This window comes from Lepidochelys kempii, chromosome 3, assembly GCF_965140285.1.
Source record: "Lepidochelys kempii isolate rLepKem1 chromosome 3, rLepKem1.hap1, whole genome shotgun sequence".
NCBI classification, from domain to species: domain Eukaryota; kingdom Metazoa; phylum Chordata; order Testudines; family Cheloniidae; genus Lepidochelys; species Lepidochelys kempii.
The window spans coordinates 141124280-141149709 of record NC_136382.1 but is presented as its reverse complement, the minus strand read 5'-3'; the positions used below and the strand labels follow the sequence as shown (position 1 = coordinate 141149709).

The 25430-nt window shown below is 41.8% G+C and overlaps 1 protein-coding gene across 4 annotated transcripts in view; it reads left to right on the top strand.

Moving 5' to 3' along the window:
- AKT3 (AKT serine/threonine kinase 3) overlaps positions 1 to 25430 on the top strand; it is a 270822-nt gene that overhangs the window by 216718 nt on the left and 28674 nt on the right. For all 4 annotated transcript variants that reach the window (XM_073338271.2, XM_073338263.2, XM_078852231.1 and 1 more), the window contains 2 exons: positions 14635 to 14849; positions 24807 to 24894. In XM_073338271.2, the coding sequence (XP_073194372.1) occupies positions 14635 to 14849; positions 24807 to 24894 (303 nt within the window). The remainder of the gene's footprint in view (positions 1 to 14634; positions 14850 to 24806; positions 24895 to 25430) is intronic.

Genomic DNA, 25430 nt, shown 5'->3' with positions numbered 1-25430 from the left:
GGCTGGATGTGCAATAGGACTGGGAGCCAGTCGATTGGAGTCAATTTGAGCGTCCCTGACACTATGTGCATGCGTTACTGAGTTGAGCATCAAGGAGGTTAGTATGACTACTGTGAGATGATGCTGGCGCACAGTATTCAGCTGCAAAATATACCAAGGCAATTGTTGCAGTTTGTAAGGTCCATGGACTGGAGCCCCATGATGTTCCGGCCAATTTCCTGATAAGCACGACACAAGACCTCACCTTATCACGGTTGTTCTCGAGGTGTTGTCGAAGGTCACTTCTGGTTCAGTGTAACACCAAAATACTTTGGGTTAGCCTCATGGCTGATGCTCTCAGCACAGAACTTCACAATCAGATGTAGAGCGTTCATATTTCAGGTCAGTTCAATCCATCCTCAACCAAAGCAGGAAGGATTCTACCAGGAGATGCTATTCAGCTAAGTGGAAGTGTTTGTCCTCTGGAGCACAACAATGCCAGGTACCTTCAGAGTCCACTGGGATTCCTGCGATTCTAGAAAAATCTATTTACCCTTGAGACCCTCTCTATTATTTCCCTACAGGTTCATTGAGTAGCAATTAGTGTGTTTCATCCCCTGCATTGATGACCACATCAGCTTCACTCATCCCAGGATGACTAGATTCTGAAGGGACTTATTAGATCCTTTCCACCATTCTTTCATGTCTCACCAAACCTCCCTTTGAACCTTTAGCCACATGTTCTATATCCATTTCATGATTAAAGTTGTTTTCCTAGTCCTCATCGCATCAGCCAGATGGGTCGGTAAGCTGGGAGCAGTCATGGCAGAACCACTATATATTACATTCCATAAAGGTCTCCCTTTGCTGCCACCTGAAATTCATCCCTGTAGTAGTTTCAGAATTTCACAGAAGTCACACCATCCACTTACCGGTAATTTTTTCCAAATCCACATGCCTCTGATGAGGTGAGAAGTCTTCATTATGTAGCTTTCTGAAGAGCAGTGGCCTGTTATCTACAAAGAATAAAAGCAATTAGAAAGACAGTTAGACTTTTTGTTGCCATAGCAGAGAGAGATCGAGGTCAAGCTATGTCTGTTCAGAGACTTTCCAAATGAATCTCTGGCTACATTATTCTGTGTAACTAGTTCACCTGGGGTGGTGAGAGCCCATTCTACTAGATCACAAGCAACCTTGCTGCATGCATCTCTGAGAGATATATCTGTTAGAGATATGTAGGGCAGCTACCTGGAGCTTCTTACGCACCTTCACAAGACATTATGTGTTGGTCTAATCTTCTACTACAGATACAGTTGTGGGGACAGCAGTATTACAGTCAGCCATCACTTCTGCGTCCTCGCTTTCAGCTCCTGTTTGACTACTGCTTGCTAATCTCCCATGTGTGGAATACACATAGGGACCATCACTCAAAGAAAAAATTGAGGTTACTTGCTTGTAACCAGTGGTTCTTTGAGATGTGTAATCCCTATCTGTTTTCCACTACCCGCCCTACATCCTCTCTGCTGTGACTCATAACTGGATTCACAGTAGGAGAAGAAATTGGTGAAGCACTGGTCCACACTGCCCCTTGTGCCCTGGGTTCAAAACGAAAGGAGAACTGGGCGTATGCAAACCAACAAATGCCGCTTACCAAAGATCTCTGGTCTTAGGTGCATGATGCTCATGTGTACCGATGTCGGGAACAGAAATGGACCACACATCTTGAAGAACCTCCAGTTACAGGTTAGTAACCTCCATTTCTACATCATTTGTTACAAAACTTCCCTGGATGCGGTATATTTGATCTCATAAACTAAGTAAAATCTAGACTACTGAGTACCTGAATGGGAAACCTTCAAGGAAAACTCAGGAAACTATAGGAAATGGCATTAATGATTCAGTTGAATGACACCCTTCATATTATTCAGAATCCATACTGAACCACTGCCCTATCATGGTGGTTGGGAGCACTTTTCTGTTAGGTGGTAATTTCTAGATGACACCAAAAACTCCAAGTTCTGACCACTTGTGGTCCTCAACGATCTCATGGAATTTTCACAAGCGTGGAGGTGTTGCCCTTGTTGTCTTGGACAAATTGAAATTTAGTTAAGCAGAATACAATTAACTAAATTTTACTTAAGTTTCCATTGATTTTTTTTAATTTATTTACTCCCAATTTAAATACATCCCATACTATCTAGGTCTCCCAAGGTACTATCATGCATAATCTGGTCACGTCACATGTAGGAACACAATAATAGTTAGTCAGGTAAGACAAATACTATGTAATGATGTTGCAGTGAGGGGTTGAAGAGCTGGTTTATTGTATATTGAACTTCATTTCAGCAGCAGGTGAAGAGATTCTTGTGGCTTAGTGGGGGTGGAGAGACTATATACCTTCATTACACACACTCATGTTTGTGTTATAAATAGGAGTATGAAGTTATATTTGCAGGAAACTGTTTGCCAATCAATGACTTTACATCAAAATTTTAAGCAAAGTTATTTTTCACTTTGAAGCATGTGAAAATGGAAAAAATTACATTTTTCCTTGAATTTTTGTACTTGTGAAATTTCAGACAAGTCGTCCTTTTTTCCCTTTCTGTTATAGTTTGTTATAGTATTGTGGACCACACTGGTCTTTCTCATGAACCTACCTACGTCGTAAAATGAATGCTAATAACTTGAGTGCCAGCATTTTTGTCCCCTTAGCATTAAACCAAGGATCCTTGAAGTCAACGTGATGAAATTTAGGCAAGGCAGGATACACAGATCAGTAACATCACTTATTTGCAAACAGCAGCAGCAAGATCAAAAGGCCACGCAGCATTGACATGAGAAAATATTTGTACAACTGAACACGCACAACAGCTCCTACAAGAGTAGAAGAAGAGTTACTCTCGGCTTTCTCCCTAGGCCAGATACGAGTGTTCTAATGTAAATACTTCTGAATCTTCATGCAGTCTGGCTAATCTCTCCAGACGTGCAGCCTTATTGTCCACAACCAGTGTGTAGCGAAGCGATGACTCACCTGGTCGGCGCCTCCCCCTGGCCGTCTCGGGAATTAGCTCTCCAGAATATGGAGCGCCTCCTCCTGGCCAGTGTCTTGCTTGCCTTAGGGCCCCCGTGTCCCTCCCGGACCCCGGTGCCCTTTACCTTGGAGTTCTGCCCTCTGCAGTACCCCCACATGCTGGGTCTCCCCTCCCAGGGGGGCCCTCAACCCTCTATCCCTACCTTGTCTCAGTGGCTACTGGCAGACATCTAGCCCCCGCTCACTGGGGCAGCCTGCAGTCTGTAAACCGCTCATCACAGGCAAGGGGGTTTGGGCCAGCTGCCTCTGCCTAACCCTGGACTGTACCTCTGCAGCCCCAGTACCTTCTTTAGGCCTTGCACAAGGCCTGCAGCCTGGGGAGTTACAAGGCTGGAGCTCCCCAGTTCCTCTTGCCTTTCCCCAGCACTACTCTACCTCAGGTACCCTTCTCTCCCAGGCAGCCAACTTCTCTCTCCAGAGCTAGAGAGAGACTCCTTCAGCTCCTGGTCCACAGCCCTTTTATCAGGGCCAGCTGGGCCCTGATTGGCATGGCCCCAGCTGTGGCTGCTTCCCCAATCAGCCTAGCTTGGCTGCTTTTAACCCCTGTTCTCCAGGAGTGGGGCAGCTGCCCCACTACACAGTATCAGACATCTTTCCTCTTAAAGATGTAACGAATATGCTAAAAACATAAAAAAACCCCAAAAGTAGAAGACATTTCAGTTGCACATTGTCTGTCTATAACTATCTTGTACAACCCAGTACTTCAAAGTAGGGATTAGTTTTCTAATATAAGCCACATTTTTGTCCAAAACAATTAAATATGACAGTTCCCTATAAAATTAAGATAAGCTTTTGTTAATGTAATGTTCTTTTAATTAATTTAGTCCATCAATATTGGCAAACTCCCTTATCATCCAGGTACAGCTTGCAGTAGTGTCCATGTGATAATGAAAATATAAGTGTGTCCTCCACCAACAGTCCTTAGTTTTGCTGAGAATTACAAGGTATAAGTAAAAGCCCAAAATATCCCCCCTCCCTTTTTTTAAGACTCTGGCGAAGGTGCTACATCTTCTCAGCAAGAATGGCTAATTAATCAGGAAAAATAATCTTGCAGAAGTATGTGTATTCATTACTTCTCCAGCTTGTCTTGCATCTCATAGATGGAAGTGTGTGTTAAGACTCCAAGTAGGGCCATAAATCACTCAATTTTCCTAACTGGGGAGTACCTAATGATATCAAGCTGAAGGAGGAATGATAGGTTCTGTGGATCTGAAGCCTCTAGTAACCATTTGTACAGTCACCCCGGGTGCTTCTATGAAGATTATTTTGTAATCCTACAGTACGAATGTATTTCCCTCTTACTTTATTATCCATTGTCTCCATATTAGCTCTGAGGATTTGATTTTTCTTGAGTAGGCAAACCCTGCTGTTGTAGTACTGTGGTCTTTTACTGGGAAAGAAAATTTCTGTGTAGATGCCTAATATTTTTCACTTTTTGTAATCTGTTGAAGTTATTGTTACTTGTTGGGAGTTGCACGTTTAAGTTGGTATCTCATTGTTTTTTGCTCTGACAGGGTTTTTTAAACTCACGTAAGAGCACAGTAAGTTCTTAGTTTGACAGTAGTTGAAAAAGATCTGTCTTTTGATGGATGAAAAATGAAAAGTTTGCTGTTACAGCAGCCAGTTTATTCTGTCTATTAAGTATTTTAAGATATCGTAAAGAGAAGGAGGGAGAAAAGGGGAACTTTACTCCTAAAAGTGAATAGGAAAAACTCCTGTACAGGACTGCCAAATCATGCGGCAGTGTATGCTAATCTTAAAATGAGGGGAAATGCCTGAGAAAACTGGCTAGATGGGGAAAAATGGCTCCTCTCCTACTGAGATCCTACATCTCCAGTGTTCTTGCCAAACTGGGAGATGGGTAAGTCTCTATCAACTCCTCAGGCCAAATGTTCAGTTTTTTCAAACTACGAAGTTGGGAGATTTATCATTCTTTGGGTACAGTTAAACTCACAGAACTCATAATTTGATTGACACTGTCACAACCAGCATGTGGGCGGTCAGACCTACTGGTCTGAGCAGGAGTTGGGATTCAGACTGAGTCAGATACCACGAGGAGGTCAGAGTCTGAGACAGGCCAGTGAGCAGACTGAGAATCAGTCATCTGAGGGCAGGCAGGGACAGGATATTGGGAGGTCAGAGTCTGAAACAGGCCAGAAGGCAGACTGAGAGACAGGCATCAGGCAGGGTCAGATTACCAAGAGATTGAGGTCAGGCTCCAGGTTACAGACAATCGAATAACGAAGTCGAGGACAAACCAGGGTCAGAAGCCAGAATCTTGGGTCTATTGCAAGCAGAGATGGGCAGGCAGTTTGTGTTGTTGCTAAGGCAGCTCCCTTCATGGCTTCCTGGTTTAAGTCCTAGTACCAGCCAATCAGTGGGCTATGAGGGGCTACCACTCAGGTCCTGCTGGGCAGTACTTCCTGCTGAGCCCAGCCTCACAGGGTCCTCCTGTGGTGATGCAGAGATGTTAGTGGCCCAGAACCCCCAGGGTCCCAGGTTCTAGCTCTGCAGGTTCTTACAGACACCACCGCAACCTTGTGTATGTGCGATTTTCTTACTTTATTTAAGTGATAGGTGTCTGAGACTGTTTTGTAAAATATCTATCACCACTGTTGATCAGAGCTTTAAATTATATACTTTCTTGTTGCTGCAACAGTTGCCACAATTCATACAAAGTTATAACAAATATATTTTTAACTTCTATTGAAAAATATATGGGTGGTGAATATTTTCTAACAGACCAACAACTGAAGTGATAAGAATGTGTGAAGTGTTAGTAGAAATTATTAGGTGCATACTATTCACCTGAACGGTAAGGTTAATTGAAAACAGTTTCCCCCCCCTGAATTAACTGTAAATTGGTGTATCCAAGTTCTCAGTTTTCTTTCACAACATAGGTGTGCAGACAGTTTTACTTGTTTTAATCTTTTCCCATCTGTTCTGTCAGAATTGATTGAGCGATAAGATATGTCAGGGTCTGCATTGTCTTATAATGAATATCTCTAAAGTGTTGAGAGAGACTGTGAGTAAACTGAATGTCAAGTGTGTTCAGTACCCCAAGAAGTCGTCTTTTATGACATTAATGATTAATGCACACAACCGTGTGAAAGTGATTTCTATTGCCTTTAAAAAATAAATCTTATGAACAACAGTTTGTAAGAGACTGACAATGGGATGTGGAGTCTTTCATTCTCATGGTCACAGGAGTGTTTGTCTTAGATTAGTAGAGTTAAAAAATAAAAGTTAAAATCATCAGATTGCTTTTTGGTACCGTATGGTAAACAAACTATGGAGTGCATGAGCTAGTCTCCTCTAATCAGGAAGAAGACTTTGAGAAGCCACTAGGGGCTTGAATCTCTCAAGAAGCAGTAGCAACAGCACTATACTAATCAGTGCTTACTAGTTGTGTGCGGATACATGCTCCTTTCTGTGAAGGGCACCTGCAGATCCTTGTTTGGTTCATTATTTCCATGCCAGGGCAGTAGCAAGGGTTTTTGGAAAACTGTACCCCACTTATGTAAGCAGTATCCCATCACATAGTCACGCCTATAAATGGCTGATAGCATTTGCCTTAAAACCCTGTTCAGTTAGCAGATGGTGAACTCACTAAAACCATTAAATACATTTGATTGACTCACCATTGCAGCTGGATAGAGAAAAGGTGAGAGTGGTTTTCTAGAGATTGACGGCCTCGGGTGTGGATTGTGTTTAATGTCTAAATTGATAAAAGTATAAATATGGGGCAATTATTTTTTCTTGAACTTTTGCTTTAAAAATCATTTTATGTATCAGATATCTGAGTCAGATCTGAAATACAGCTGCCTACCTATTTTAAATAAATTTTGTTAGCTGGTACTGGTATTTTGCTATATCTATATAATAACATAATTAGGTTTGCTAGCCTTTTAAGCATAGTGAAAATTGAAGTTCTTATGCAAATCAACAGCTTAACCCTGTTTGACATTACAATATTGTCCAGTGCCCATAAAACATCTGTAAGAGCACTTAAGTAACTGCATATTCTTGAGGCAAATATTTTGTCGTAGGATATACCTGTAGGGCATTCACTTGCTGTGGGGATGGGTGCCTCTCTCATTCCAGACATCTTTTTCTGGCATCACTGTAGCCCTGATTTGGAGTGCCAGGTGCAATTCTTCAGCTATATGTCTTATGAAGCCCTTCTGGGTATAACAGCAGTTCTAAACGAAAAAGGCAAATAAAATAATCCTACAGCCCACAAAACAATCTGGGCTAATCCTGCTGTTCCTCACAAGACTGAAGATAAGTGGTCTCTGAGGGGGGTGATTGGGTTCCTAAATTCCTGTGTATCTAGGGGGAGTCTGGGCTGTGCACCCTAAGCTCTAAAAAAACCAAACAAATAATGCTCCCTTCCCCCTCCAGAAGTAAAGATGCTCCCCTTTATCTCTTCAGAGGATCCAGGCAGCAGAGGTTCTTCAGGAGCTATTCTGGTAAGCAGCCCTGCTTTGTGGGGCCCAGGAGTTCAAGCTCCGCTTCCCTCTGAGTGCCACCCCGCACTGGGCTTGGATCCTACCATATAAGGAGCTGCCCCTCTCCAGGTTTGACAGTCCTCACAGAAGCAGAAGTTTGGTGCTGATTGTGCCCAGAGTAGCTCTTTAACCGCTTCCTTACTGGTTGGGAACCTGGTCCACTATAGTACACCTTAGCAGTATCTGTGCAGGTCCTTGTTAAAGCACTTTTCCAACCCATACTATGCCCTGTGTTCGATACAAATAAGACTGTATATTTTAGAGTCATTCCAGTGTCTGTTAAAGTTTAATAATCATCACAATTTAATTGTAAATTTAATTTATGGCCACTTTAAGGCCTTAACGAGAATCAGCCTGATAATCTTCTAGTCAAATTCAAATGGCTTATCCTGCTATCTAGACGTACAGGAGTAGGTAAGCAACCCAACATAATCTTTAAGTTGTGACCCGTGGTAACAAATGGCCGGCATGCTCCCTCATTTAAGGGAGCCCATAATATCTCATTTCTTGAGTCTTTCCCCAGTCCACAGTTTTATCCAAGTTGAGCCTCAGTCAGCTTGCTTTTACCCACATCCCAGTCTCCATCAAACACTAGGTAAGTAAGCCAGCTGCAATGACTTGATATGATGAAGTAGAGCTGGCTGTCATCTGCACACTGAAATCACACACACTGTAGCTCACACCTCTTTACTGATCTTCTAGAAGGCTCTTATGCCCTTTGAACAGGAGGGGTGATATTAGAACTTTTGCAACCTTGTATAAAAGAGTCATGGGGGAAAATGAGGAAAAGACAAAAGTGTACTTGAATGATTTGTTTAGCTTGAGTGGTGTACACTTTGGGGGAGGGGGGCGCCAAGCATGTGATTTAAATACGCACCCCTAATTCAAGAAAATGCAGCCGTATAGTCAACATTTCTGTATTTTCTTCCAGTTTCTTTGCAGTTCTGTGCTGTACTCATGAACAACCTTAAAATACTGTTCTTTTGACATTTGTAAACTACTTAACTTTTTATCATGCTCCTTTAAGCTTTACTCTAAAAGGTGTGTGTAACCTATTGAGGTGGAGCATTCCTGACCTCAAGATACATTCCATTTTTTAAAAGTTTTCAGAATTGGTTGAAAAAGATACTGTAGCACTATGAGAAAATACATACACACACAGACACTCACTCTTGTACATATACACTTAATATAGATTTGATCCTAAGAGGTACTGAGCACTAACCAGTGCCATTAACTTTCCACATCCTGTAAATTCTGAAAATTTCTTAAGATAGAATTTTGCACATAATATTTCTGATGTAAAGAAAAAAATAATTTCATGCGTTTACTATGACTTCATTATACACGGTATTAAATTTATATTATAATAAACTGACACACATTTTCCATAATTTAACATTATTTTTTTATTGCTCTTTTTCCTAAACTAAAACCTTTGAATGTACTTGCTTCTCTGGTTGGCTGTAAACCAGGTATTTAAACAAAAATAAAGGGTTGCCAGTTTTGCCAGCTGGGGATGAGAACCCGGCTGGTGATATGCGGGTTCGTGAGGCAGTTAATCCAGTTTTTATGCTTATTTATTATTTTATGTAAAAAGAAGTTAAAAATCACATTTGGCTCTTTCTTTGTACCACTGTTTTGTTGCTGTTGTGGGAATGCAGCAAAAGGTTGCTCATACTTTTTATTATTATTAGGTAAAACCCCACATACAATACACTCCAGCTATTGGCCATGTGATAATGCCGTGTTCAGAAAATGAAAGGTTTTTTTCCTCCATTGCCATTTTCTAACTCATACATGCAGTCCACACCTCATCTTATGTGTAGTATATGTACCATTGTGTCACCGTTTTATTTAGTTAGCCTTTTTCTTGTAATGACAGCAAACAGTAGAAATGACCGCATATGTGAAAAATTTGCCTTTCCTCTAAGTTAGAGAAAATGGTGATTAAAATATTCTAAACATCACAAATTGATATTCAGTTTTTCAGCAAATCGCTTGGAACACTCTCCTACTCATACAATATTTAATCTTAAAAAGCAAAAGTAATTTTAGTTCATTTGGTCACATGTATGTATACAGGAAATTAGTTTAATTTTACACTCTCCAAAATCTCACCCTTTCCTTGAAAGTATCAAATTCTGATATAATAAAAAATATCTGAGTCTCTGTGTTTTGGCATAAATAAATATAATTTATTTATAAATGTATAAAATTATGTATAGCATGAGTTAATTTGTTAAAACTTACTATTCTTGATCTTAGTTCTATACATGACCTTAGTAATATACATTTTCATCATAGTACTCCTAATCTTTAATGATAGTGAAGACTACATATTTGAATATATACATTGACATGAGGCCATTGGAATTGCAATACTGACCCAGATCAGTGGTTCACCTGGTCTGTGTTCTGTCTCTTACCATGGCCAGTATCAAATGCTTTAGAGGAAGGTGCAAGAAGCTCCGTTAGTTGACAGAGTTCTGGAATAACCTGGTCACAGGAAGAAACTTTCCCTAATTTTCAAAGGTTAAAGGTTGCCTTGTGCCCTAAAGCATGAGGGTTTATTTCACTTCGGATTTTTTTTTTTCCTTTTTAAAAAATCCTGTCTAGTGTACCTCTGGATATTCTCATTATCCATATACATCCTCTTCTTTTTTGAATTCTGTTAAGCCTTTGGCCTCAGTGATCGTTTGTGGCAATGAGTTCCACAAGCTAACTGTGTTTGTGTGAAATAGTATTCTTCTTTGAGTGATTGCTCATGTCCATTCGAATAGGTGTATGCACATGCCATGTGCATGATCATCGGAAGTTTTTACCCTAGCGGTACTCTCCAGTCTGGGAAGTGTTGGAGGAGGACCTGGACTACCCCTCCACACCAGACATTTTTGAGACTGTACAGGACTTAATTGCCGTGATGGCACTGTCCCTGGCCTCCTATTCCTGTGCACTGGCTCAGGTGCAAGTGGTGCAAGAACTGGCTGCTGCACCTCTTCTGGCATTGGCATTGGCACTGATGGCAGCACCTCCTATCCAGCACTGGGGCAAGCACACCATGATGCGGCACCTTTCCCCATTGCCACGGTACCGCTCTTCGGCACTGTCAGGATATGCTCCTCCTTGGTCGGGCTTGGATTACTCATCGGAGTCAGAGGCAGAGTTGTATGTGTCCTGGCAGAGCTGATACCAGTCAAGATCACCAATGGCTAGGGGAGTAGAGCCGCATTACTTTGTCCCTCAGAAGGGGTATGAGGACTTCTTCACCCACCCCCTCACCCGGGACCTTGGTGGTCGACACATCAAACCACAAGGAGCGGCAGGGGCAGCCGAGGCCCGCCCCTAAGAATAAAGATGCTAAGAAGCTGGACCTCTGGATGAAAAGTGTACTCGACTGGGGGGTTCCAGCTTCGAATTTCCAACCAGCAGTTGGTACTTAGCTGCTATGTGTACAACTCGTGGAATGCTCTCTCTAAATTTCAGGAGGTGCTTCTGTCAGAATCCCGACAGGAATTTGCTGCAGTCCTGGAAGAGGGCAGGATGGTGGCTAGAACCTCCCTCCAGGCTGCTCTGACTCCGCCAACTCGGCAGTGCTAACCATGGCTATGGGCATCACAATGAGGCGTAGCTCATGGTTACAGATCTCGGGACTCCCGGCGGAGATCCAGAACACTGTACAGGACCTCTCATTTGACTGTGAGGGGCTGTTCACTGACAAGATGGACTCGAGACTGCACAGGCTCAAGGACTTGCGAGCAACCCTCAAGTTTCTGGGAATTCACACACAAGCACCCCAAAAAAAACCCTTCAAGCCTCATCTCCTCTCACAATTCTATCCAGGTCCCCCCAGGCAGGACTATAATCGAAGGAGGGGCAGAAACAACAGGAGGCATCCCCCACAGTCCTCCGGCCCGTGTTGGCTCCTCCAAGCAGCCCCCTGGCTCTAAGCTGAATTTTTGAAGGTGTGCCCAGGGATGGAGCGCTGGCCCAAATCCTGGATTTTTGCCCTCCCTTTGTGAATAGTCTGTCCCACTTCTGCCATGCCTGGGCCCAGATTACTTCAGATTGCTGGGTCCTGAGCACAGTATGGGTGGGATATTCTATCCAATTCTGTGCCCTCCCACCAGCCTTCCCCGTCCCTCTTCAGGGAGCCCTCTCATGAGCAACTTTTGCTACAGGAGGTGCAATCGCTCCTCGTGCTGGGAGCAATAGAGGAGGTTCCTCAGGAGTTCAGGGGTAAGGGGCTCTGCTCCCAATATTTCCTCATCCCGACGGACAAGGGTGGACTCAGGCCTATCCTGGATCTGTGAAACTTCAACATGTTCATAAGAAAGCTGAAGTTTCTTATGGTCCCTCTGGCCACCATCATTCCTTCCCTGGATCTGGGGGACTGGTACGCCGCCCTCGACTTGAAGGACGCGTACTTTCATATATCAATTATTCTGTCACACAGGAGATTCCTGAGATCCATAGTCAGTGGCCTGCACTATCGGTTCACTCTACGAACTATTTTCAGCAGCCTGGGGCTCATTCTGAATGTGTCTAAGTCAGTGTTGGGCAACCTGCGGCCCGTGTCGCTAGACAGTTTGTTTACATTTGCACAGTTGCCCACAGCTCCCAGTGGCCACGATTCGCCATTTCCGGCCAATGGGAGCTGTGGAAGTGGCTCATGCTGCAGGAACGTGCTGGATGCTGCAAGGAGGAACTGCGTAAATGGCGGGTTGGCAGGGACCTATATACACCGCCACAAAGGCACCGCTCGGGGAAAAACTTGCGACAATCGTGCACACAGCGCGTGCACACAGCTATTAGAATGGACATGAGCGACACATCTCGAAGAACAACAGTTACGAAAGGTAGGTAACAGTCTTTTCTCCATTTATTTGTTTCAGATTTACTCCCTTTCAATTTCAGCATTCAACAATAGAGCAACTACATAAAGGTCTTCTAAAGTAGTACTGATATAATCCAGCCATTTCTGTTTGTCTTCATCACCTCTCACCTTGGCTATTGCAATTCCATTTTCGGTCCTCTCCCAAAAGGCTTAGGCCAGGGGTGGCCAATCTGAGCCTGAGAAGGAGCCAGAATTTATCAATGTACATTGCCAAAGAGCAACAGTAATACGTCAGCAGGCCCTCGTCAGCCCCGCTTCCAGCGCCTCCCACCCACCGGCAGCCCCGCAGATCAGCGCCTCTCCCTCTCTACCTCCCCACCCCACACCTCCTGATCAGCTGTTTTGTGGCATGTAGGAGGTTCTGGGGGGGAGAGGGAGGAGCGAGGGCACGGCAGGCTCAGGGGAGGGTATGGGAAGGGGTGGAGTCGGGGCAGGGCCTGTGGCAGAGCCAGGGGTTGAGCAGTGAGCACCCCCTGGCACATTGGAAAGTTGGCGCCTGGAGCTCCAGCCCTGGAGTCGGTGCCTATACAAGGTGCCGCATATTAACTTCTGAAGAGCTGCATGTGGCTCCGGAGGCACAGGTTGGCCACCCCTGGCTTAGGCCTTCAGACCCCAGCATGTGCAGATGCTGCTGGCTGCTTTGTCACAAGTACAAAGAATTGCATCCCCATGCCCAAACAGTTATACTGGATCCTTGTTCATTCCAAGGTCCCAGATAAATTTGGCTTTCTCTTTTTTTAAATAAACCTTTTTCCCCCTGTATCTCTGCATTGACTGTAACTGACCTCCTGGGCCTTGTGTCTCTCTACTTCCATTCCAGTTCACTTCACTTATCTGACCACTCCTTTGGCTACTCAATACAGTTTTGTCGTTGTGAAATCCTTCTCCTTAGCAGCTGCTTTTGTCTTGAACAGCCTTCCGCTATCTCTGCATCTTTGTTATCAAGTCACAAAGGAAAACCTCTTATATCCTTTACCTGTGTCTCTTAAATTATCTCTATAGTGTATTATTCAGGTCTATAATTCATTATATTGAACTCTTAAAAAGTTTTGGGTTATTGTTTATTTAAAAGATGCTTTACAAAATAAAGTTGCATTATGTATTTTGCCTCTTAACTGTATCTGTCCTGAGTAAATATTTGTGCCCTGTGCACTTAAAATTAGTGTATTTCATATGAAGGAATTCATATTATTAACTTCTAATTGTCACACAGTTTTTAAGGCTCTTAGATGAGTAATTAAAGGAATTTGAACAAATCAGCACTTTTCAGGATGCCTGTATATATGTATATACACATTGTACCTCTCAACTGCATTGCTTTTAGGGCTTCTTTATGGCCATGTTCCACTGTGATACGTTTCTCCATTTCATTATGAAAGTGTATTAAAATCAGCTTGTCTAGGTTGCTTATCTCCATTCTCTTGGGGGATATTGGGGTGAGGGGTTGTGGCATAAGAAGTCCTCTAGAGCCATAAACAGTGGAGACAAGCGTATTTCAATGCACCAGAATCAGTTCTGGTATTCTGTGCTTTGGACTGTGAAGGGAAGTGTAGCTGGGGGTCCAGCATATAAACAGCCTGCTAGGAAGCTATGCATACTTTGAGTATTAAAATGTTAGTCTTAGACTCTCCTGCTGCAGTTGGAGAGCCCAAGTGAGGAGAGGACGTAGTTGGGGAGGAGGAGAGAGAAAACCCCTAGGACAGGAGTCAGAGAGGATCTAAAGACAGCGCCGGTGGTTGATGGCCAGTAGATCAAGCTTCCCTTCCTCTCCTGAAATGGAGGGCCCTGTGATAGGATAATGGGGAAGGAATGGGGGAGAACAGGGGAAGGAAAAATGCACTGGTCACATTGATAACAACCTTCTCTGTTCTGTTTGTCTCAGACATTTATATAAATAACAATTGTGCAGCCACAGCACCATTTAGCATGAATAGAATTTCAACCAGGACTGGCTGGGCTCAATTTTGTAATAAGCAATAAACTTTGTAGGGTCAGTGCCTCTGTGTCCAATGTTTTGGGAATCTCTGCCCCATATTACAGCATGGCAAGGTTGAAAGATATGTTAATACATGAAAACCTTCAATCTAAATGGATTGAAAAGATCGGTTTGAAACTCCATATGATTTATGCTTGGTTTTTTTTTATTTGTATTTTAGGTATTAGAAGACAATGACTATGGTCGTGCAGTGGACTGGTGGGGCCTGGGAGTTGTCATGTATGAAATGATGTGTGGGAGATTACCATTCTACAACCAGGATCATGAGAAACTGTTTGAACTAATACTAATGGAGGACATAAAATTCCCTCGAACTCTCTCGTCAGATGCGAAGTCATTACTTTCGGGTCTCTTGATAAAAGATCCAAATAAACGGTGAGTGTAAAAGAACTCTGAGATATAAATCTTAACTTCATTAAATTAGAAAAATGAAATTAACGTAATGAATAAGACAAAATTGTCTAGGCTAATGCTATCCTGGGCAGGTCGTGGGGGGTGGGAAGTATAGAGAGAGAGAGAATGCATAACCACTGAGTGAGCTGCCGTGATAGGGAGAGTTTGGCTACAGGGGGAAGAGTCCCAAGGATTTAACAATTAAATAGTCACCCATTCTCCTAGAAAAGCAACTGACCGAATAAAGAAAAGCCAGTACACTTTACAAACATACCATAAATTTAGTCTAAATAAAAAAGTCCCCAGGGTAAAAATGCAGGCAAGAAGACAAGTAGCAGGGTGCAGGCTACCCAGTTTATTGCACTGAGTGCAACGTGTATGATAACTTGCCTCATAGGCAGGTGGCATATGTGCATGTGTGGTGCAAGCAACTCATGGCCCTCAGGAACAGAGTACGGGCTCCTGAGGCCAGAGTGGCTGAACTGGAGGAGTGAAAGGAGACAGAGAGGTGCATAGAGGAGACTTTTAGGGATGTAGTAGAGCGGTCTCTCCTCCTGTCTGACCATCCCTGTTCTGTTAATGAGGACAAAAATCTTGGGGCAGGAGAGCATCAAACTTGAGCAGAGGGAAACAATCCCATTGTTGGGACCCACCTTTGAGAGCATGTCATGATATCCTCTCACACTGAGGATATTCCTCCGGGGGCAGAGACTCCAATTACTGGGAATAGACAGGCAATAGTAGTGAGGGTTTCAATTATTAGAAATATAGGTAGTTGGGTATGTAATGAGTGGGAGAACTGCATGGTGAATTGTCTGCTGGGTGTGAAGGTAACTGATTTCACAAGACATCTAGGTAAACATACAGGTGGTGCTGGGGTGGAGCCAGTGCTTGTGGTACATGTAGGTACTAATGACACAGTGAAAAGTAGGAGAGAGGTCCTTGAGGCTCAATTTAGGCTGCTAGGTAAGAGATTAAAGTTCAGGACATCCGTGGCAGCATTCTCTGCAGTTCTTCCAGTTCCACATGCAGGGCCAGTAGGACAGGCTGAACTGCATGATCTCAGTGCATGGATAAAACAACGGTGTGGGGAGGAGGGATTTAAGTGTATTAGGAACTGGGGAACCTTCTGGGGAAGGAGTAGGTTTTAAAGGAGGGATGGGCTCCACTTAAATCAAAATGGAAATCGCTGCTGGCATGTAAAATTAAAAAGGATTATAGAGGATTTTTTAAACTAAGGGCTGGCAGGTGTGAAGGAGCACATGATTTGGGCAGAGAGATCCCTTAGGGTTGAATTTTTAAAGGGGGAACGCTATAGCCTAGTAAAGAGAATAGTAAAGGAGTTGGTAAAGTACAGGTAGGAGCTAGTGAGGAACAGTCAAATGAAACAGAGTCCCGTTTAAAAATAACACATGATGGCAAGCAACTGAATATTGACTAAATGTACAAGTGCTTATATGTATGTTAGAAGTCTAAATACTTAGACGGATGAACTAGAGTGCCCGGCATTAAATGAGGCTTTGATACAACAGCATCATGGAAATTTGGTGAATGAGAATAATCAATGGGGCACAGAAATACCAGGGCCTAAAATATATAGGAGTGAACAGAGTAGATCACGCTGGTCGGGGGAGTGGTACTATATGTGAAAGAAAGCAAATAGAGTCAAATAAGGTAAAAATCTTAAATGAAACAATGTGTACCATAGAAAAGCTCTATGGATAGAAATCCCATTCTTGAATATTGAGTATAGCAATAGGAAATACACTAGTGACCACAGTGGTGACGATTTTGAAATGCTAAGAGAGGTCAGAGAGGCTACAAAAGCAGAAAGTGCGGTAATAATGGGTGATTTCAACTATCCTCTTATTGACTACCCAGTCCCTTTGCATGATGCAGAGAGAAAATTTCTAGACACTACAAATGACTGCTTTTTGGAGCAGCTAGTCCTGGAACCCATGAGGGGAGAGGCAATACTTGATTTAGTCCTAAGTGGAGCCCAGGTTCAAGAGGTAACTATAGCTGAACCTGTAGGTAGTAGTTCCCATAATGTAATTAAATTTATCATCCTTGTAGCAGTGAAAATACCAAAAAAACCACCATGGTAACATTTAACTTTAAAAGGGGAACTACACAAAAATGAGGACTTGTTAGATGGAAATTAAAAGGAGCTGTCATAAAGGTTAAATTCCTATAAACAGCATGGGGAGTGTTTAAAACACCGTAATAGAGACTAAGACAAAGTGTATACCCCAAATCAAAAAAGACAATAAGAGGACCAAAAGAATGCCACCATGGCTAAACAGTAGAGTAATGGTGCCCATTAGAGGCAAAAAGGGTTCCTTCTAAATTTGGAAGTCAAAACTTAGTGAGGATAATTGAAAGGAGTACAAACTCTGGCAAGTTAAGTATAAAAGTATTAACATCATAGGCCAAGAAAGAATTTGAGGAGCAGCTTGCTAAAGATGCACAAATTAACGGTAAGAGTTTTTTAAAGTACATCAGAAGCATGAAGTCTGACAAGCAGTCAGTGGTGCCACTAGGTGACAAAGGTGCTAAAGGAGCACTCAAAGAAGACAAGGCCATTGCAGAGAAGCTAAATGAATTCTTTGCATCGGTGTTCACTGCAAAGAATGTGGGGGAACTATCCACATCAGTGCTATTCTTTTTGGGAGACAAATCTGAAGTACTGTCCCACATTGATGTGTCAACAAGAAGAGGTTTTGGAACAAATTGAGAAATTAAACCGTAATAAGTCACCAGGACCAGATGGTATTCACCCAAGAGTGCTGAAGGAACTCAAATACTAAATTGCAGAACTACTAACTACAACTAACTGTTACTAACTGTAGTATGTAACCTATTGCTGAAACAAGCCTGTCTATCCAATAACTGGAACTAATGTAATACCAATTTTTAAAGAGGGTTCCAGTGGTGATCCTGGCAATTATTAACCAGTCTGTTAGAATTTGTTGAAGGGGGTCAACAGTCATGTGGATAAAGGTGATCCTTTACTACAATATACAATATAGTGTATTTGGATTTTTCAGAAAGCCTTTGACAAGATCTGTCACAAAAGGCTCTTAAGGAAACAAATCATGGGATAACAGGAAAGATCCTCTCATGGATCCTAACTGGTTAAACTAAAGGAAACAGAGGGTAGGAATAAATTATCAGTTTTCGGAATGGAGAGGTAAACAGCAAGGTCCCTCAAGGATCTGTATTGGGACCTGCATTGTTAGCATATTCATGGATGATTGATCTGAAAAAGGGAATGAACATATTCAAGATAGTTAAGTCCAAAGCTGACTGCAAACAGTTACAAAGGGATCTCAGAAAACTGGGTGACTGGGGAACAAAATAGCACATGAAATTCAACATTGATTAGCATAAGGTAATGCACATTGGAAAATATAATCCCAACTTCACTTGTATAATAATAAATTATGTATAAATGTATACATATGTATTAATTAGCTGTTACTACACCTCTACCCCGATATAACACGGTCTCACCTATAAGACAATAAGATTTTTTGGTTCCCGAGGACCGCGTTATATCTGGGTAGGGAGAGGAACCGCTCCCTGCCCCAGCTCACCTCCGCTCTGCCTCCGTCTCCGCCTCCTCCCATGAGTGCGCCACCGCTCCTTTTCTCCCTCCATTCCAGGCTTGCCACATCAATCAGCTGTTTGGTGCAGGGGCGTGGGATGGGAGGAGAAGCGGAGCAGCGGCAGCGTGCTCAGGGGAGGAGGCAAAGGCAGAGTGGAGGTGAGCTGGGGCCAGGAGCGATTCCTGTGCCCCCCCCCCCCCGCCCCAGCTCACCTCCGCTCTGCCTCCTCCCACAAGTGCGCCACAGCTCCACAGCCTGGGAGGGGGAGAAGCGGAGCTGCGGTGTGCTCATGGGAGGAGGCGGAGGCGAGCTGGGGCGGAGGGGCGCAGCAAGTAAGGGCGGGGGCTCAGAGGAACCGCTTGTGGTAACACAAATTCGGATAAAGATAGATTTTTTTTTTCCCTTATGTGCAAGACAGATGGGTGCACTTGGTAGTGCAAAATTCTTAAACATTAATCTGCCCCACCATAAAGTAGTGCTCATGTGTATACTGTTTTGAGCTTTTTATTTATGTATGTGCACATATAAAAGATACAACTTTGATAAATTGTAGATACCCCCAAAGAAACACAAAACAAGTGATAAGGGATTGGGGAACATGTCTTATTTGGAGAGGTTTGGAAATGTAGTTAGTATATTTAGTTAAAAGAAGCCACAAAGGAAGACTCTATATTAATACTTGAGCAGCGTAAAAATAGAATGGAAAGGGAAATATCTTTAATTTATTGTTAATGGTGATCATATGAATGAGTAATGGACTGACCTAGAAAAAAATAGGTTAGAGTTCAGAAGTATTTATTTTGCCTCAGGATAGCCATGTGTGGGATCTACTTGAGGTTATCATTTTGAGCTCGTAAGGCTTGTGTGGATAGGTTTACACTATTGTTAGCCTTGCCCAAAGCAAAAGAAAATCTAGTTTGGATTGGAGGATGATTGCATTTTAATTTGTCAATTATCTGCTGATAAATTATCACACACACATTAAATTAATTCTTACTCATTTGCTCCCACCCCTTTCTAAATTTAATAACAAAAGAAATTGAAGACACAGAATCAAATCTGAAGTTTCAGCTAGTGTGCAAAAATTTATAAAGGATACAGCAGCAGAATAACCAGAAGGAATTTTTAAACTAAAGGCCCAGGCAAAATACTACTACCATTATGTTATCCAAGTGGTAGGGACAGTTTTAGCTTATTGCAGTCATGGAAGGGAATTGGAGAGACCTTGTTCTACTTAGAAGAAAACAATAGATACAAATACAATAAAAAGAGTAGAGCCAAATAAATAGCCAAAGTCATAATTATATGAGGCCTATGTCTGAAATGTTAATGGAGGGCTACTTTGATAGCTTAAGCATTCTTCCAGTTGCTGATGTGGGCAAGCTATAGATTTGAAAAAGACCCTTGAATTTTCTGTGGAGATTAAAAAGAAAAATTCTTCACTCCACACTTTTTTTTAAACCTTTTCTCATCATTGACACCTTAGATAAGTATGTCTGAGGGAACATGTGAAAATATCTCTGCTTTATATCTCTTGGTGGTATGAACTCTAGGTCATAGTAAGGTGTGTTTGATCTGAGACATGTATGTGGCGGTAGCAGAATATATTCAATTCCAAGTAGCATGCAGGGTAACCTAGTGTTTTCTCTGTAAATTTGTGAAACATTACCGCCTGGAGTAGTTAATCCAGGTTAAGGTGCTCAATATTTAAAAAAAAAAAAATCTGTTTCCAGGTTGTGTGTGTTAAGTATACATACCTAGATTTCAGTTGTTTTAATGTGATTCCTTTATGTGGTTGGTGATGTGAAAAAATGAAAATATAGCAGTTATGCATAGATATCTTTAATTTGAATTGATTGCAGGGTGAGGCTGTATGGTAGCTGGGTGGATATCTCCTTATTTTTGTCTCTTATTTTTAAATAAATATTTAATTCAGTAAATTAAAGTAGTGTTTAATTCAGTATAGAGAATATCTTCTTGGACTAAAATAAATATTTGTTTGTATAGCAACACATGATGCTTTTTAATCTCCAAGCATGGTGATCTTTCAAAAATATTAACTTTTAGAGTTGGAAAAAAATAGTTCCCTGTAATTCTTCTTTGCAGATAGTAGTATTTATGATAGAGCAATATTTACCAACCAACTTTGTTTGGGGTATGGATGGTAGCCACTGACACACGGGGAGAGGGTTAACTGCAGCTTGGCTTCTCCTTGCACAGATGATCTCGAAAGATATTGAGAGGCCAGGCTGGTGACTGCAGGCCAATCAGGTTCCTTACTAGAGAGGCAGGAAACTCTGAATAATTGCTTGGGAAACAAAAAGGGAATGATGTGTTGGAATAAGGAGGACTCCATGCCCCAGTGGCTAAGGTGATGACCCAGGCTTGGATTTTTCTGTTTCAATTTCTGGCAATATAAGACCAGTCTGTTTTGTTTGTGGGAATTACTGCTCTTTGAGCACACTGAAATAATAAGCCTTAAAGAGAAACACAGATGGTTTGAAAGACTGCTCTGGGCTTTTTATTTTATTGTCTAATCCGTCTGATGAAACACACTGCCTGTTTATACCACCTTCCTTACTAAGGTTTGACATTTGTCCTTTTTATTCTTGATTATTTTCTTATCTTTAGTTATTATAAAATTATAAGAGTTCAAGGCCAAAAGGGACCACCAGATCATCCAGTTTGACCTCTGGTATATAACAGGCCACTAAACACCACTCAGCCACCTCCACACCAAGCCCAACAATCAGAATTAGACCAAAGTATTGCAGCCCTCAGGAAACTAAAATACTGTGTGCCACAGGTAAAGAGCTGGAGGGACCGAGGTGCACTAATGCCTGAGGCCCCTCAGTGTAAGTGGTATAATCCTAGCAAGAGATTTGCGCCCCATGCAGAAGTAGGCGAAAAGCTCCCAAGGTCCCTGCCAATCTGACCCAGAGGAAATTCCTTCCCAACTCTGAATATGATAATCGGTTAGACCCTGAGCATGAAAGCAAAACTCAGCAGCCAAGTACCTGGGAGAGAGAATTCTCAAAACCACCTCAGAGCATAGGCTCATTCCATCCTCTATCCAATCTCCAGCTGTGGCCATCTCCAGTACTTCAGAGGAAGGAGGCAGAGAGAATATACTGCGGGGAAGGAAGGAACATTCCCTTCCTCACGAAAGTTGGTAGACTACTGACATGCTGAAAACTGAATTTATCTATTTAAAAAAAAAAAAAAAAGGCAGTGAAAGTGTAGGCTTCTCTTCAACTGTCGTCCAAGGACACTGGACCTTGATTGGCACTGGTCTCATGGGGTATGACTACACTACGATAAAAGACCCATGGCAGAGCCGCAGCTGGCCGGGGTCAGCTGACTTGGGCTTGGGCTGTAGGACTATAAAATTGCAGTGTAGACATTCGGCTTGGGCTGGAGTCTGGGCTTTGAGACCCTCCCTCCTTGAAGGGTCTCAGATGTTTGCCTTCAGTAAAAACCCAAACCTCTATACTGCAGTTTTTTAGCCTCACAGCCCAAGCCTTGTTATTTCAAATAATCTAATCTGGGCTAGCCATGGGTTTTTTACTGCAATGTAGACATACCTGTGGAGTGAATACTTCACTATCTTTGTGTCCCCTTGAGGTGGAGGGTCCAGATTCATAGATTTGCCCTAAATTTGTCTTTGTTTGTGCCTCAGTTTAGACTTAGAATGACTACTTCTGGGAATGAGAGAATAGTTCAGTCCTCAATGAATCCAAACAAAACAAGACTAGTAACAGTGTCATTTTTATAAAGGGGTTTTTGTCCACTAGGAAGTGGACCTGATAATCACCCAGCCCTTTTTAAATTGAAAACTCTTAATGGAACCGAGATTGGTTTGGCAATGAGTTGGGTTTACTGATTGCTATTTAGTTGAATAGGTTTGGATAAAATAAAAAAATTTTTTTAAAATTTTTACGTAAAATCTGGTTTAGCCTTTGTTCTACATAGTCTCTTGATGTAAAGAATCTTGCCAGTTATTGACAGGTCTCTTTTTGGGGAGGGTTATTGAGAAAATGGTGTTGGAACACTTCCAGATGTATTTCTCAATCCCCACTAGTCTGGTTTGAGATGTCATTATAACACTAAGATAGAATTGAACTCTATTGTCCTCTTGTTGGATGCATATAAAGTGCGCACTTTATAGCAGTGATTCTCAAACCTTTTTTTTCATGGACCACTTGAAAATTGCTGAGGGTCTCGACGGACCACTTAATGATCTTTCCAAATGTTGTTTGTACCGTTAGTTAAATATTGTAAAGCACTTTAGATAAAAGCACTATATATTAAAAAAAACCTTAATAATTAACGTTTTTTGTTCTACAGATAAAAACACACAACTCATATTTTAATATCAGTAGTCTTTTATGTTTCTAATGCAATGGATGTGCCCTCTCTCTCCCCTTCTGCGTCAGCCACAGAGCTGAGCTGGGAAGCAGGGGGGGTCTCTCCCCCACCACAGAGCTGAGGCGGGGAAAGAGGGCCATCTCTCCCGGCAGCCGCAGCCATGGAGCTGGGGAAAGTCATCTCTTTCCCTGGCCACCACAGCCCTGCATGTCCCAAATTCCCCCTGCCCCCTCTTCTCACTGCATGGCTCCATTAATTAGGTGGGTGGACTTTCATTCTGTCGTGTGCGGCCACCCAGGTGTGCACCTTAGAGGGAACTATCCATAGACCACCTGAATGGAGCTCACAGACCACTATTTGAGAACCTCTGCTCTATAGTATATGTCTCAAGAACCTTTTCTTATCTCATCTGAGGGACTAGGGTGTGGGACAGGACTGCCTTAATGTGTCTTTTCTGTGCTGAAGAATACATGTATTAGTGGATATAAGAGGCACCGGTTGGTTATATGCCTCACTGTGAAATTTTTCACTAATTCATGTTTCTTGCTGTCTCTTCCTGTGCGTAATACAGAGACAGAATTTTCAAATTCTCAAAGAAACATAACCATTTGTTTTCCATCTAACACCTGTATATCAGTCACTTGACTATACATTCTAACTACTTGTCTGCTGTGCTGTCAGTATAAAACAGAGACAGACCACTACTAAAAATGGTTGTATGGATCCAGCTCATTTTGGCATGATTTACAGTAGAACTTGACAGTTGTGAATACCAGAGTTGCGAACTGACCAGTCAACCACACACCTCATTTGGAACCAGAAGTATGCAATCAGCAGCAGCAGACACAAATAAAAAAAGCAAGTACAGTACAGTGTTAAATGTAAATTACTAAAACAAGGGGGAAAGTTTAAAACAAAGATTGGCAAGGTAAGGAAACTGTTTCTGTGCTTGTTTCATTTAAATTAAGATGATTAAAACCAGCATTTTTCTTCTGCTTAGTAAAATTTCAAAGCTGCATTAAGTCAATGTTCAATTGAAAACTTCTGAAAGAAGAACCATAACATTTTGTTCAGTTACGAACAACCGCCATTCCCAAGGTGTTCGTAACTCTGATGTTCTACTGTATCTATGTTGCTGGATAATATCAATATTGTGTACTCATAATTTAGAGAGCGTAACATATTATGCTTGTTCTTTGACTGACAGGTGATTTTCTCAAAAAGAAATTATAGTTAGTATGCTGTATAATTCAAAGTCCCCTGTTTGGCCACCATGGTGTCATTGTTTTAGACCATTGGCTAGGCATTCTTATTTGAGGGCTCTACTCGTGGAACTCACTCCTGATGGTTTGCCAGAGTCTGGGTTTGGCAAGCTTCAGGCCACAATGAGTGGTGTGGATATTTAGAGCAGCCTTTAAATAACCTCCTCAGCAAGCTACAATGTATTAATTTATGCTTAATTATCTCATATTCTGACTATTTTATGGTAAATAGTTAATGGTTACAAAATCCTGATGCTACAGCAATGGGCACTGTATAAAAATACATACATAATACATGAATTGTTGTTGATTCATTTTGGTGCCTCACACTTCCCCTGCAAATTTGTATAGTGATATATTTTTTTCCAATACTGTCAGACTCCTTGGCCTTTCATTAAAACTAAAGTAAGCTCAGTTATAGAGTTGGTGATTTGTAGATGAAGCTTGACATATACAGTAATGAACAATTCAGTGGGAATAACCGAATAGCCTATCTGTCAAATGGAGCACTGTGTCAAATATCTTTATTATGAGCTCTATTGTCGTGGTCACCTGAATGTAGCATTTCCTACTGAAAAGGGACAGAATTGTATCTAAATATTCATGACCAAACTGCTAATCTCCCAACAATTATGATAAATTAGTCTCATTTTAGGAACAACATTTGTATAATGTGTAATCTTTTTTTCTCTCCTTAGCCTTGGTGGAGGCCCAGATGATGCAAAAGAAATTATGCGGCATAGTTTCTTTGTTGGAGTAAACTGGCAAGATGTATACGATAAAAAGGTAGGTCTCATATGGCATGGAATAGTCTGGTTTCTGCGTGATAATCAATTGAAATGATTACTGAACTTCTAGTTTCTAAAATTATACATAAATTACTTTGCTACTTTTTGATATTCTAGTATACTAATAGCCAGTTTACTTGTTTATAGTTTTAATGTACTACTACTAACTTGGAAATAGTCTAAATACAAAGTATGCCAAAAATAAACTAGAATCACTTAAGATTTTCCTTTAATTGTTTAAATGTTCAAGTCCTGTGTGTGTCCGTCCGTTCCCCCCCTTCCCCATCACACTCCAATAACCAATAGCCAATAACTTTAACCAAAAAATGAAGAGGCGGTGGAGAAAAAATGTCAGTGATGATGTGTGAGAAAGTATGAACACTGTGTTTCTGACTTGTCTCATTTTCTTTCAACTCCATACACCGGCAAAGAAGTATTATTTAATGATACATATTTATTTGGAGCCAGTAGTTATATTATGTATTGTTGTTTTTCCTTTTTTAGGATCACATTATGTTGTTAACAGAAACTGTA